The sequence below is a fragment of the Penicillium cosmopolitanum genome (genome assembly GCF_028827165.1).
Source record: "Penicillium cosmopolitanum strain IBT 29677 chromosome Unknown utg000009l:1.0-9042332.0:1.0-9050551.0, whole genome shotgun sequence".
NCBI lineage: Eukaryota > Fungi > Ascomycota > Eurotiomycetes > Eurotiales > Aspergillaceae > Penicillium > Penicillium cosmopolitanum.
The window spans coordinates 2,705,626-2,720,212 of NW_026622679.1; the positions used below are offsets into that span (position 1 = coordinate 2,705,626).

General features: G+C 50.9%; 5 protein-coding genes across 5 annotated transcripts; 2 read left to right on the forward strand and 3 right to left on the reverse strand.

Annotated features, from left to right (window-relative positions):
• Positions 1–181: 181 nt before the first annotated feature.
• Positions 182–1,130, forward strand: N7509_009125 (glucose 1-dehydrogenase; the record flags this gene model as incomplete). Its single annotated transcript, XM_056633762.1, has 2 exons — positions 182–599; positions 676–1,130. The coding sequence occupies 2 exons, from the start codon at positions 182–184 to the stop codon at positions 1,128–1,130; spliced, it is 873 nt and encodes a 290-aa protein (XP_056484382.1).
• Positions 1,131–1,706: 576 nt separating this feature from the next.
• Positions 1,707–2,835, reverse strand: N7509_009126 (uncharacterized protein; the record flags this gene model as incomplete). Its single annotated transcript, XM_056633763.1, has 2 exons — positions 1,707–2,741; positions 2,791–2,835. 2 exons carry the CDS (start codon positions 2,833–2,835, stop codon positions 1,707–1,709), a joined length of 1,080 nt encoding a protein of 359 aa, XP_056484383.1.
• A 1,261-nt stretch (positions 2,836–4,096) lies between these two features.
• Positions 4,097–5,603, reverse strand: glfB (uncharacterized protein; the record flags this gene model as incomplete). The annotated part of the gene is made up of 5 exons (XM_056633764.1): positions 4,097–4,873; positions 4,953–5,170; positions 5,231–5,236; positions 5,318–5,385; positions 5,476–5,603. 5 exons carry the CDS (start codon positions 5,601–5,603, stop codon positions 4,097–4,099), a joined length of 1,197 nt encoding a protein of 398 aa, XP_056484384.1.
• A 2,900-nt stretch (positions 5,604–8,503) lies between these two features.
• Positions 8,504–10,510, forward strand: N7509_009128 (protoporphyrinogen/coproporphyrinogen oxidase; the record flags this gene model as incomplete). Its single annotated transcript, XM_056633765.1, has 5 exons — positions 8,504–8,624; positions 8,696–8,765; positions 8,902–8,982; positions 9,064–9,414; positions 9,494–10,510. The coding sequence occupies exons 1-5, from the start codon at positions 8,542–8,544 to the stop codon at positions 10,508–10,510; spliced, it is 1,602 nt and encodes a 533-aa protein (XP_056484385.1). The 5' UTR covers positions 8,504–8,541.
• Positions 10,511–13,581: 3,071 nt separating this feature from the next.
• N7509_009129 (uncharacterized protein) lies at positions 13,582–14,477 on the reverse strand (the record flags this gene model as incomplete). Its single annotated transcript, XM_056633766.1, has 3 exons — positions 13,582–13,856; positions 13,924–14,060; positions 14,110–14,477. 3 exons carry the CDS (start codon positions 14,475–14,477, stop codon positions 13,582–13,584), a joined length of 780 nt encoding a protein of 259 aa, XP_056484386.1.
• Positions 14,478–14,587: the final 110 nt, after the last annotated feature.

Consider the following 14,587-nt stretch of genomic DNA (forward strand, 5'->3'; position numbering starts at 1 on the left):
CAGAGCGAGGTTCTATTTGCTAGCTGCAACTGGGATCCGTAGGGAGGGGTAGTTACTAAACACGCAATGTTTTCTTCACTTGATTCCTCTAGCTTCTAGCTCAGCACCTCTCTCCTGTGTCTTTGAGGTTTATCATCCAAATTTACTCCCGGGTCTTAAAGCAGATACTTTATCCTCAGACATGGCGCAAGAATACGCGTATATCACCGGCGGTGCTAGCGGACTCGGCAAAGCCGTTGCCATACAGCTAGCCTCCAAGGGTATCAAATCATTCATCGCAGACCGTAATACGGCCGGTGCGGAAGCAACAGCTCAAGAGATCGGAGGAGACTTTGCTACTGTCGACGTGACTTCTTGGGAATCCCAAGTCGCTGGATTCAAGAAGGCCGTGGAGCTTTTTGGACGGGTAGATTATGTATTCGCCATCGCGGGGATAGGGTCAAACGACTGGATGCCACCCACACAGACGAATGGAGATTTTCAGAAGCCCAATCTTTCGGTGACGGAAGTCAATGTTCATGGCATGCTGATGACTGTTTCGCTGGGAGTGCAGCAGTTCCGCCGACAGACGGCGAATTCACATGGTTTCCGTGGGAAAGGTGTGTATATCTGATCTCCAGTACTTGCTACTAGTATCCATCAACCGCTAAAATAGTTATAAATTCAACTTGAAAGTGGTTGTCGCGGGCTCTGTCTGCGGAGTCTACCCAAGTCCTGGTCTATCAATCTACGCAGCATCCAAGCACGCCGTGACTGGCTTGGTACGCTCATGGGGACCGGAGTTACCAGCTGAAGGAATCACGTTGAACTGTCTGATTCCTAGCGTGATGAGAACGAATATTTCTACGCCGGAATTTTTTGACGCTTTGGAGAGTGAAGGCCTGCTTACCCCACTTCATGGCGCTGTCGATGCTTGTGAACAGCTCCTCGGTTCTAATCCCGTGAGCGGCCAGTGTTTTGAGATTGGGCCCGATTATGACAATGGACAGGGATTTACGCATCCTAAGTTTGCGACCTTTACTGATGAGAAGCATCGACTTGTATTTGACAAGTTGGCAGTGAGAGGTGTGTCGTTCAAATTGGGGGCTGAAAATTCGAAATTCCTGGAGGCCAAGTCACAGTATTTTTGATTCAGATGTTTTCTACATAATAGCACTTGGAGTATAAGCCTACTATAAGCCCTTATTACTGAAACAGATCCGAGTCTCATGCCAGTATATGATAGTGCTAGTAGGAAATGAGTCGAAGCCCACCGACCCCACCACATCACCTTCCAAGGTTACCCCGGATGTTTAGGAAGAGGTTTTTAAATCAAGTCTTGTTCTTCATTTTCAGTCGTAATTCAAAATAGATAGAGTCCAAATCCAAAAAAAAACACATGCAGAACTAAAACTAAACCTGCATTTACGACGCCAGAACCAATCCCTGCCGGTGAAACCAGAAAAACACCACTACCCCCCCCCCGTATGCCCACCCACCCGGGGCAAAAAAAAAACTGGACGATGCTGCCGAACTGGTAAGTTGGGCGCAAGCGATTCGAACTAAATCCAGTGAACAATCAGATAAATCAGGCAGAAACAAGAAGAAAAAATCGAGGTTCGATCGATCGGTCGATCGGAAATGGCGATGACGGCGAAGTGTCGGAGATCGACGGCAGATTCAATGTCGTGTGGTGATCGAACCTCTGACGAACGAGGCATATGGAATTAGGAGTCGATGTCCATCCCCATTTCGACGCCTCCGTTCAGTCCCGGTCCCGCGTCCAAGCCAGTGGGCGCTTGCGGGTGACTTGAGAGAGCTTGCTGCAGGAGAGGTACGCCAACGTCTGCATTCGAGGTAAAAGGATTGGAAGCAGGAGGAGATGCAGATCGAGCGGCTGCAATGAGAGGAGTTGCGCCTTCGAAAAGGATGGGGGTTTGGCGTAGATTCTGCAGGCAAGCGTCCCATGATGAAGCCACTAACTGGCACTGGGTGAGATCATCATTGAAGAGATAGAACGCCGGTGCAATGGCAGAAATGGGCGTCGCAGCAACAAGGAAAGCGTTCAATGCGCGGCTTTTCATAAGCATTTGGGAGCTCTGCAGATGACTGGCGTATTGGTTGTCGATATACTTCGTCCAGCCACGGATGGCGGGGGCCATATCATCGTCGGAATCGATGCGCTGCCAGCTGATGCCAAGGAGGAGAGTAGCTTCGTCGATGTGAGGCTCATTAGGTGGGGTAGACCCAGACTGGAGCGAGCGGTGTTGATCTTCAAGGCTGGGACCATTGAGGCGTTGGTTGATCGAAGAAAGCGCAATATCGTCGAGACCTGGGGCGGATTGGTCGAGTCGCTGGGACTTGCGGCTGATGTCGGCAGCATCGGATTGGAGCGCAATTGAACGCGACGAGATAGGATCTTCCGTGGCTTGTTGCGACTCGCTCCTCTCTTCATACCATGTGCCAGTCTGGCTCTCGGCGGAAATAGCCATGCCAGTATCGGGGTTCAGCAAGACCATTCCCTCGCCATAGATGGGTTCGACCTCTGGAGCTGGAGGAGGCTTTGGTTCGGAGGGAACGTTGAGGGAAAAAGATTCCTCGAAGGCAGCTTCGTCACGCGACCTCTTTCGAGACGGCTTGGGCACGACAGGTGCAGAACTGATATTTGAGTCTGAGGCAGGCTGTGCAAGACCATTGCTGGCGAAGACCGAGCCTGAGCTGGTAGGGTAGCCATTGAAGTTACCGGAGGGATCCAGCAAAGACTGGGAGGGGAACTGAGCGAAGGCGTGTTCTTGGGAAGGGAGAGAGAACCGAGGCGGGGCCCTCGGAGAGACGATTTAAGAGCATTGGAGACATGCTATGTAGAGTTGAGATGCGAAGAGGAGGAAACTGTACTGTGAGGTTAGGTGAGCAGCAAACCATAAGCTATTACCACGTATAGATCACGAGTATAGAAGGCGTGAGGTAGAGGTAGAGGGAAGTAAGAAAGAGAGAAACAAAAAAAAGAGGTGTCGGGATGATAGTAAAGGATGGAGGGAGGAGGAGGAAGAAAGATTGAAGAAAGGGAAAAGTAAAAGTGAGCCGAATTTGTGGGAAAAGTAAGATGCAGAAGGGAAGAAGGAAGGAAAGAGAGGGAGGGAAAGCGCGAGGAAAGAGCGACTGGGAGGGATCTGAGGCGATCCGGACCCATCTGTTGCATTAATGCGGAGATGACCATACGAGACGCCATTATGCAGGCCAGATAAAGCAGTTTAGAGCCAATGTGACAGTACGCTGTACGGGAACTTACCCTTGGCTGCAGCCAATCGGCGCTGGTGGTTACGCCGCGCAGTTTGGGGCGGTGGGGCGCTGTGCTGCGGGCGATTGGCCAATGGCGGAGGCCCAGCCCTGGGTCCGTGACGAGCGACAGCTGCACTTGGCGTGGCCCGGGTTCAGCAGGGCGTGCCAGCTGATAGGCATTAGCTGACCCTCTAGGGACACCCTAGATGCGCTTATTACAGTACACTAGTCGATCCTTTTACGCAGGTGTGGTAGGATGGGCAACCCTGAAAATTCTATTGTTTCAAATACTATAGGGACACGAAAGGGAAATGAAGACACCAGAATAGGTCCAAAGCAATCCGACACCAGAGCTCGTGCAAATTTAACACCAAATCAATGTTTGCTTGAAAGGGAGAGGAAAAAAGGAAAAAGAAAAAAAAGGTGAAAGGGAGGGCAAATCGCCAACAACATCGAGTTCATCGATGTATCAATCAACGGGAATTGGTTCGCAAAAAAGAACGCGGTCAAAGACAGCCGGGGCCCTCCGTTTTCCATCACACCGCAAGGACCCCGGAATCGAAGACCGGCCACAGGCGGGATTTCCTGCATGTCGCCGTGGCTGCCTCTGGAGGACCAGTAAGTACATACATAGGTCAGAAAAAAAAGAGAAGAGTATCGAGAGAGGGATTTCCACCCTTCCTCACGAACAGCGTAGTTTTCACTTCCACCGAGAGGTTTCTACTCCACCAGTTCAATTCTTACACAAAGAAACCTCCCATCTGTGGAATCACCCCCATGCAATCTATTTCAGTAGATCACGTGGCGATTAAATTCAATTCCCCGGGGGGAGTGCAATTTAGGCATTACCCGCGGTAGCACCGCCGAGCATACCCTTCACACGGTCAACCTGCTCGGGGGCGTAGCTGGGGGCCATGGAGCCAACGAAGAGGAAGAAGCTCAGAGCAGCGGCGCCAAAGATCACAAACTTGCGCTGGGCAGGGTGAGTGTTGCCGTACTCGGCCCAGGCGCGATTGGCAGAGCCAGTGTACTCGCGGATCTTGTCACCACCAAGCTTGTAGTAAACAAGACCGAAGAGGGCAATAGAGTAACCGAAGAATTGGAGAGGGGTGACAGGGGTGTTCCAGATGAACATGGAAGCGGCAACAAGGAGAATATCCTTCAGAACACCGCACAGAGTCATGACCAGAGACGAAGTCTTGCCAATCAGGAAAACAACGGATACGTTGAGCAAGAAGGCAACCATGGCGTTGGCAAACAGAGTCATTAATCCAACACCGTAGATGTGGTCCATGGTGACATGGGGAACCTCCAGGAAGAGGGCAACGGCACCGTTCATCACAGCGCAGATGGGGGCGAAGTAGTAGAGAGAAACCATGGGGTCCATCTTGTATTCAGCGGAGCTCAGCAGGCGCTGCACCATAACCAGACGAGTAGCCTCGAAGACAATACCACCCAGCTGGAAGAGGAAACCAATGAGCTGGAATTGAATCTCACCAAACGAGGCAATAACAACACCGAGAACAATGATCGAGACGTTCATGAGGACCTTGTAGTTGACAGGAGCCATACCCATGCCCCAAGTAGCGAACAGAACAGCAACGGGGGTGGTAGCCTGTTAAAAAAAAAGACATTGTTAGCGCAACTCGTCCAACAAAGATCATAACGGGCTGGCTATCGGGTTTGGGACGTACCTTCAGCATTTGAATGAAAGCAACGCTCAGGTACAGGTAAGTCATGTTACCGCAGATCAGACTCAGACTGAACATCAGACCGATGGGAACGATAGCGCGCAGGTAAACGCGACCAGTCATCTTAACGGTCTTGCGGCCGTCCAGGACGGTGGTGAAGCGGGCCAGAATCTGGGTCATGATTGTCGCGAAGGTCAAGTGCCATGTTGTAAGGACGATAGCTATTCAAACGGTCAGGATTGGGGGGGGTTCTGCGGGGAGGGTTGCGGTCTTGGACATACGGAAACCTATGCAGCGAATCTGTTAGCAATCTGCAGGCGCGGAACGGGGAACGCGGAACGCGGGGAATTCAAGTCGAGGGTACTCACGGAAGTTGGCATAATCGAGGAGATGCTTGTTGAACAGAATGACGGTCGAACTCAGCGTAATCCAGACACTGTCGCATGATGGTTAGCCTCCAGATCTCGGGATCTTCGGGAGCCTTTTTTTAGTGTCTCCAATTTCCACCTCCCAGCTTGCAACTCACCTGACGTAGACAGCGGGGTGGAAGGAGGCCGTGGGAGCCTCCTGCTTCTCGGTCATTGGGTTGACGGTGGGGAGAGCCTGCTCGCGCGGCGAGTCGCCGGAGGTGCGGACCTTCTCGCCTTCAGACATGGTGAATGTGCGAGTTTGATCGGAGATGAAACGTTTAAACTCGAATGGACGGGGCCGAGAAAGGCTTCCTTGGCCAAAAGCGGAGGAAGCCACGAGGGGTGAAGGATGAGGATTATTATCGGATCAGAAACACTAATAAGTGTTTGAGTGGTTAATGAGAGAGCGCAGGCAAGAAATTAAAAGAAGATGAAGAAAGTAACGCGGCGAGCAAAAGATAACGAATGTGGATGAAGAAATGATGATGGCAGGTTCAGGCGGACGGGGACAAGAATAGGATCGGGGACGTACTGCAAATAGAAATTAAATTTCTTTTTTTCTTTTCTGGTCGGCACCAAAGACTTGTTGTTCAGTTTTAAGGGACTAGAACTGGACCAGGGAAATGAAAAGAGTAAATTGTCAAATCGACAGGCTCCGCAAACAGAAATGGACCAAAGCTGGTCTGATTGGGGCCAGTTGATGTATTGCCAGGAACGGTAACGGGCGGTGACGGTGCTGCAGAGGCCACCTGTACCTGATTCTACTTGGGAACTGTACCCTGTTCTGGTGGGGATGGTAACTGACAACCAGTATATACTATACCAAACTGGTCATTTATATTACATACACTACATACACTACATACAGTACAGGCCCCAATCCCCCACTCCCCATATGTACTCCGTACTCCGTACGGAGTACCCGTCCCTCCATTACTCCAGTCCCTCCTGTGGCCAGCCTCGTACACTAGTACTAGTAGTATGTACGGAGTATACACTCTCTTCTTCCAGAATGTACACAGAAATTACAGACACTCGACTCGTGGCAACTTCTAAAATGAGCCGCACGCCAATGAGAACTGCCACTGTCACCCACGCTCCACCGTCCCAGCGGTTGTGGCCTGCTTATTTTCTGCCTTCCCTATTCTTAGATCTCTGCAACACACGCGTCCTACCATAAGTACAATCTAGATTGACCCTTCTCCATCCGGACCCCCGAAATCAGAGGGTGCAATGTGACCGTCTTCGACAGGACTGGTTTGAGATAGAAGCCCACCCTGTCCTCAAGGCAGAGGCCACCACAGTGTTGATCCCAAATTAACAGGTCGACACAGGTGGCATTACGCAAGCAGCTGTTGGGTTTGACCCACTTCAGACCCGCGTTCAGCGACCCTCTGGGCCATCGTCGCCGCCCTGGTCCCTTACGGGTGGAGAATGCGCCGATCGTCCTTTGGAGGCTGTGTCTGACGCCATTCTCCCCATCCAAGGACACTCGGGATGCCCCAGAGGGCCAGAGGGGCCAGAGGGGCCCCACCCCTGGGAAAAAGGAAAACTTAAGCAGGCGACGCGTTGTGAGTAGAGAAGCCCTCGATACAGAGCCACCCCCTTTACGGAGTAGTGGCCGGTTAGACCCAAAGAAGCTTTTTTTACTTTCAGGGGAGGAGACAAAGCAGAGGAGAGACCGGCCGTGCGACCACAACAGGGTCCATCTCTATAGGATGGAAGGGCAACTGCTGGTTCGAGCAAGTCCAGCGGACAACCCGTCGACGATCAATGTGAATTGAGATCCATACGAGTACTCCGGACGAGTAGCCTCTTTCCTTCACGAAGGGATCCTCGTCGTTCTTCCCGTCTTGGGGATGACAATCAGTGGGACTGCCCCCTTCGCCTGTGCACATGTCCCTGATCCGATGCCAATCCCGCCTCGAGACCGCCAGATAGATGGACGATCATCTCCGGATGATGGTCCGCGAGATTCAAGGATTTTCGCAGGCAGGCAGCCGAACTGATGGGTGCTTTTCCACTCAGTTTATACGGAGTACGGAGTATACATACTGTATCGTAGTACAATGCGAAACGAAACGGAGTCCGTTCGGAGGGCCTACTCCATTTCATCCTATCCAATTTGCGGCACCGCCGATTCAGATCCCAGGAACGATACTGTGCATCTGTACATCTGTACACCGTACATGAAGATGTGGCCACGCAAACGTGCCCATCGACATCGGTGGCGTTTTTAGCCGTCGACGACCCAAGAGTGGTTCTCTCCCTGTCTGGTCCCTGCCACCTGCTCATCCACCCCCTTTCTTTTCTTGTGGTGTCCATTTGCGAATCAAAATACTCCGAGATGCGCAGATGATAACAGCATTGCTGATTCGTGCATGGACCCTGAATCTATCCCGCCAAGGATTCTTTCGACCTGTGCGCATGCAAACAGAGTGTAAGGTTCCTTTGGAGAAGAACCCACGATAAGCCCCATTGAGGCCAACCCTATCCAATAACGGTTTCTCTCCAAGCTCCAACTTTGCAGATTGGATTGTGATAGATTCGATTAGTTTAAACACCACGCAGGCCAAGGTCCCCGAGGGTGGCGTTGTGATGGCGAATGAACGTCCGCCCATGATTTAAGTGGGAGAATACAGAATTTTACATAGAAAGTTAGTAGTGGATGTACTCTGTAGAGATAGATGGACATAGACGAAGGCAAATAATAATACGAGTACTCCGTAATACAATATAGAATTCAGAATTCAAACAAACCCCAAGTTCAGCCAAGTCCTAGGTGTACGTGTTCAATAATACACCTGGGGGGGGAGGATCTGTTCACGGCCAAACAACAATCTTTCCCCCCTGGAAGCGGCCACCGCCAAAACAGCCAAAACAGCCAAAACAGCCACTGGGAATGAATTCTGGGACAATGTGAATGGCCCTGAGCCTGAGAGGCCCAGATCGGGGGGGCGGGATTCCGTAATTTGACAATTTGGCAAATCAATTTGAATCGAAAAAGTAAAGTAAACCTGAAACAGACATGGGCACTCCACTCCTGCGACACCGCTGAAGTGCCGGCTCCATTCACCCCTACCCACGGTAGCTGTGGCCTCCCACTTTCCTCTTCCTCCATCTTCCCTTTAACATCCTCTCCCTCCCATCTTCCTGCAGTTTCTTGCTGCTCTTCATTTTCTATGCTGAGCATCGCCCGCAAGACTTTTAAACGCGTTCCCAGCTTTCAGGACCTTCTTCAAGGCAGGATGACCCACCCCGACATGTAAGGACAAACACTCCCGCTTCCTGGCCATTGCCATTGCCATCGCCGCTGACCTTCTATTTCTTCTTCAGTTCCGTTGACGTCCTCGTCATTGGCGCTGGCCCTACTGGTCTGGGTGCCGCTAAGCGTCTTAACCAAATCGTAAGTCTTTCTCTCCTTCCCCTCCCCTCTGGCCGATGGCTGGACTGCACTGGCAGAAAAAAATAAATAAGGGGGGGTTGATGGAGGGGTAGCGCAAGGACACTCAAGAACACCCAAGAACTAACCAATTGTACAGAATGGCCCCTCTTGGTTGATTATCGACTCGAACGAGACTCCCGGTGGTCTTGCCTCCACTGATGTGACCCCTGAGGGCTTCGTAAGTTACCTGAATCTTTTTGTTGTTGACAAACACCCCGCGGAACCCCTAATCTGACCCTTTTTCTTTTTTTGGGAATAGCTGTACGATGTCGGTGGCCACGTTATCTTCTCCCACTACAAGTACTTCGACGACTGCATCAACGAGGCTCTCCCCAAGGATGAGGACTGGTTCACCCACGAGCGTATCTCCTACGTTCGTTGCCAGGAAGAATGGGTCCCTTACCCCTTCCAGAACAACATCTCCATGCTTCCCAAGGCGGAGCAGGTCAAGTGCATTGACGGCATGATCGATGCTGCTCTTGAGGCTCGCGTTGCCAACAACAAGCCCAAGAACTTTGACGAGTGGATCGTCCGCATGATGGGTACTGGTATCGCCGACCTTTTCATGCGCCCTTACAACTACAAGGTCTGGGCCGTTCCCACCACCAAGGTAAGACACACCCCATACCCCCTCCCCCCTTCCACCCCGCCAGGTCGAATGTCAATTCTAATGGCTCCTCTCTTTTCAGATGCAATGTGCTTGGCTCGGTGAGCGTGTCGCTGCCCCCAACCTGAAGGCCGTGACCACCAATGTCATCCTGAACAAGACTGCCGGTAACTGGGGTCCCAACGCTACCTTCCGTTTCCCTGCCCGTGACGGTACCGGTGGTATCTGGATTGCTGTTGCCAACACCATCCCCAAGGAGAACACCCGCTTCGGTGAGCAGGGCAAGGTCTCCAAGGTCAACGCCGGCAACAAGACCGTCACTCTCGCCGACGGCACCGTCATCGGTTACCAGAAGCTGGTCTCCACCATGGCCGTTGACTTCCTGGCCGAGGCCATGGATGACAAGGAGCTGATGCCCCTCACCAAGCAGCTCTTCTACTCCTCCACTCACGTTATCGGTGTCGGTATCCGTGGTGCCCGCCCCGACCGCATTGGTGACAAGTGCTGGCTGTACTTCCCCGAGGATAACTGCCCCTTCTACCGTGCCACTATCTTCTCCAACTACTCCCCCTACAACCAGCCTGAGGAGTCTAAGAAGCTGCCCACTCTCCAGCTGGCTGACGGCTCTAAGCCCGCCTCCTCCGAGGCCAAGGAGGGCCCCTACTGGTCCATCATGCTGGAGGTTTCCGAGTCTTCCATGAAGGCCGTTAACCACGAGAAGCTCCTCCAGGACTCCATCCAGGGTCTCGTCAACACCGAGATGCTGCAGGCCGGTGACGAGATTGTCTCCACTTACCACCGCCGCTTCGACCACGGCTACCCCACCCCCAGCCTGGAGCGTGAGGGTGCCCTCACCCAGATCCTGCCCAAGCTGCAGGAGAAGGGTATCTGGTCCCGTGGCCGTTTCGGTAGCTGGCGCTACGAGGTTGGCAACCAGGACCACTCCTTCATGCTGGGTGTCGAGGCTGTCGACAACATTGTCAACGGTGCTGTTGAGCTGACCCTCAACTACCCTGACTTCGTCAACGGTCGCCAGAACACTGAGCGTCGTCTAGTTGATGGTGCTCAGGTCTTCGCCGCCAAGAAGGCTCAGCAGTAGATAGCTCGATTTTGACGTTTTCCTTTCTTTTACTTTGTTCACACCCTTTCCTGGCTGTCCTTTTGGTACAATTGCACGAAGTCACACTATCACGGGGAAAAATATACACACGCAGAGGGAGCATTTGAAGCGGCATCTGGGAGACAACGATCTTTGTTGGCGTTTCATGTGATTCAACCCCCAATTCTACCTTTCTTCCACCCATATCTCCGCCTTCTTTTCTGTCACCTAGAGCCGGATTTTGCTTGTGGCCTTCTTTTTGATACACACTTTTTAGACTTGCTTGACTCGGTGATTTGCCTATCTCAATAATGGAATAATGTCGGCTATCGACGTTCGGAATGACCTGTTTCTCCCAATTATCTCGTATTCAGCTCCCGATAGAGCGATTTATCGTATTTCAAATTTTCATGCCCATCTGCTGGTCAATTGACAGTACTTCCCAGTGCACCTTGCTCGCAGATCCTCGAGAACCCTTACTCCTCAAATCGCCACGCGAAGATCTTCCAAGGTTGACTACCCCACTGCATGAGGCAGATCAAATCAACTGCCAGCATACATACTCGTATGTACGTAGTATGTGGCAACTCCAGTCAACGCCCGCCACACGCCACAAGATCTATCATGTAGAACTAGTACATAGTTTGCGCAGGAAGAACGCCAAATAGCTCTTATGTGCCACTGTCTACGTGTCCCACACCCCTGAATCGTTTACCGCAAATTAACAGCCACAAAAAAGTAGAAACCAGCGGCCGCGCCCACCTCGGCCGCGAATTTGGGTCCACTGGGTCGACCCTATTTGGGTTATTGGGGTGGCGTTTCTAGGTGGAGCCGAGAACCAAGCATCGAAGGGCCACGAAGCGAGAAAAGGAAATTGCAATATGAGTGTTCTTTGCTGGATGGGCTCAGGGTGGCTTAAGAAATTTCCTTGGTCTAGATCTTTCTGCTAACATTTGAATATTGTACACTATGTATGCGCGTTTCTTGGATCGGAACTTGATCTAGGTTGTTCTTGGAATTTTTGGCTCGGGGCTGGACTGTACTCGTACTATGCTGGTTTGGTTCCTGGATTTCAATGATCGGTTCCTGGATCTGTTCGGTTCACCAGGGACTAATGTCTATTCTTAGACAAAAAATTCAAGTTGCTAATGATCCCCATAGGATCAGGCCGAATTGGTTCGGGCTGGATTGTTATCCTCTGCGTCAAATTCACAAGGGATTGTTAGTGAGACACCTCTTAAAGGGCATTGTCAGGGTGTTGGAAGATCGTAAAATTTTTTTTTTACTTCAAGTTGCTCATAATGTTAAATTTAGTATGGGTGTTGGTTGACTGTGGAAGATTTTGTTTTCTAGTCGAGTACTGAAGAAGCTTATTTTATGGATTTGGAGCCTCAAACATCATCAAACAACTTGAAACGGTCAATAAGGACAGCTAGCCATGTTTCAGGGACGCTATGAAAGGTAGGCAGCATACACAAAATGGGGTTAAGCTTGTTGAATAGTGCGATTGGCCAGATGTCTATGATCGCTGACTAGAATCAACCCTTACAATAGGCTAATTATAAGGGAAGTTGTCCGTGTCAATTGGACGAGTTTGTTTCAGCAATCAAGCAAGCGACGAAGATGATCATTCTGAGGATTTTACTTCCATGAGATGTGTTCATATTGTAGATCACAAAATGTGTCTGAAGAATGAGCTAGAGCTTTTGAAGGAAACAAGCCATCGCCTCCAGTATATTGGCGCCTATTGTGTCTCGTTGATGGAGATATTATTCGGACATTAAGAGGTGACTTCTACCGATACTAGGTAGGTGGGAAAAATCGCGGATTTCCGCTTGAACTTCGAATCTGGATGCACTGAGACATTGGTATCCTGATTTAGATCTCGGGAGGGGATGCTGTATCCACCAGGATCTAGACAACATCCAAATATGCCATGCTTCCTGGAATGCCACCTGAGACGGCGAACAATTCTGACTATAAGAGAGGTCGATGGATAGAGACAAAAAGTGAGGATCCATGATCTATTCATAGAGTGTTCCAGGCTGTGTATCACCGGCACTCAGCCCCAAGCGCTGGGGATTTTGATCTCAGCCAGGTTATGGTTACGAGAGACACTGCATACTAGTATGCTTCCTATCTTCAGACATGTGGGCTCACAATGGAATCTATTTGCACATAGTTTTATATCGAGCCTCTCACAACTATCGTACAGTGGATATCGCTGCCAGGTTTTTTTCCCGCCGCAGTCCACTGTGCAAAGGCAAAGTAGCGGTGACTACGGGGAAGTGCGGGGTTAATAAGGTCAGTATTCCCGAGTATCCCGAATCTATAATTATCAAATAAATTTAGCTTCGACAAATGTCATGTTGAAAGCTTGGCTGCAGCCTGGGAAGAGACGCGGGCAATGAGGTCGGGTGTGATGGGTGGCAAGGCGGAGCCCACGCGGCAGGATGTGTTGGCAATTTTGACACCAGCAAGGGCACAACTATTAGTATCATACTCGTAGTGGAATGTTTTTACACCATCAAAAGCGGGAAATGTGGTCTTCTTGAGGGGAGGGGCGAATGGCCAAAAGACGCGTCAGTTGCTGGGTCAGTCAAAGGCAGCCAAATTTTGGACCGAGGCCAATGGTTCAACTGGTTGTTCCCCCGCCCACGAAGTGTAGTTGGCTTGGGCAGACTCGTCTTATTGACCGGTGCTGGGTTTCTAGAGTAGAGAGAAACGGAAATTAAAAAGAGAATATACGAGTATGCATAAGAGAAAATATAAGACAAACTAGTAACAAAGTGAGAACAAAAGGAGTGAGAAAGTAGACAGTAGTAAGAATTGGAACCTACTTCCGTCCATATCACAATATCGAATGTATACATCCTGTGCTGCATGGATCACAATTGGGAAATTTCCCCACTCAGGCTGGGGCCACAAAGACAGAGACAAAACACCCCAAGTGTCGCAACGCCGGAACAATGATGATAAACACTTCAGAAAAAATAGAACAATTATTAGCGTATTCAGCAGCTCCGATCACAGGCCAGGCCACATGGGTCAATCTAGCCACCACGGCAAGTTCACTCGCCATCTCGATCCGCACTAAGCTCATTAAATACCGACTCGGGTTGAATAGTGCCATATTCCTGTATGGGATCCGCTGCCACGGATGGCGAGACCATTGTCGCGGCCAGAACTGCCTCGTAAGACATTGTCGACGCTAAAGCTAGGTCCCGTAGTGGGACACTGCCCATGGTCATATCCGGAATGGCCCCGAGGGATAGACGTGGCTTCGGCGTGGTGAAAAGCCATGATTTCGGGTCTGGAAGTGTTTGCATAGTATGCCGGTGGTTTTCTGAATGGAACAAAGGTCAATGACAAGAAACCCAGATACCGAGGACGACTTTGTTTTGGAAGGGTACCAACCTTTCTGTCTACATCGCCGAGAAGCAGTTGTCCGTGGACGATTCCGTGGAGTCGCAACAAAAGCCACTCGCCGTGGAAGTCGAATATTGAGACTCGAAGAAGGTCGACCGCGAGGTTGTAAAGAAGGCAAATTCTGATTGGTAGTAGCAGTAGCAGTAGAAGTAGTAGGAGAGCTGGTGGACGGGTTGTTTGGGTCAGAAGCTTGGTGGGCCGACTCCGTCATCCCAGAAGCAAGGAACGAGGCGGTTGGGGTCAATGTTAAGAGGGAACCCGCAACGTCCTGAGAAGAGGCGGTTCCAGTACCGGATGGTACTCCTGCTGAGGGGTAGAAAGTTGTGAAGATCTCGTCATGAGGGCTAGTAGAAGGGTTGACACCGTCATCATTACCGTCGGCATCGCGGTAGTTCGGATCATCTAGATCATTCAGGTGTAGGTGATTGAATTCGAAAACCAGGGACTGTAGAAATTTGCGCTGGAGATATGGTTGCAGTTCGGCATCCCCCAAGACAATGAGGGAGGGTGGCCGCCTCGCCATGAAAGCCATGACCATGACGAGATGTGATGGTTGCACGAAAGGGAAGGAAGGGCGCGATGACGGAGGTTTACTGCAAGAATATGAGACAGTCGGACGAACGGGGGCGACCCATGTTGGAAAGCATG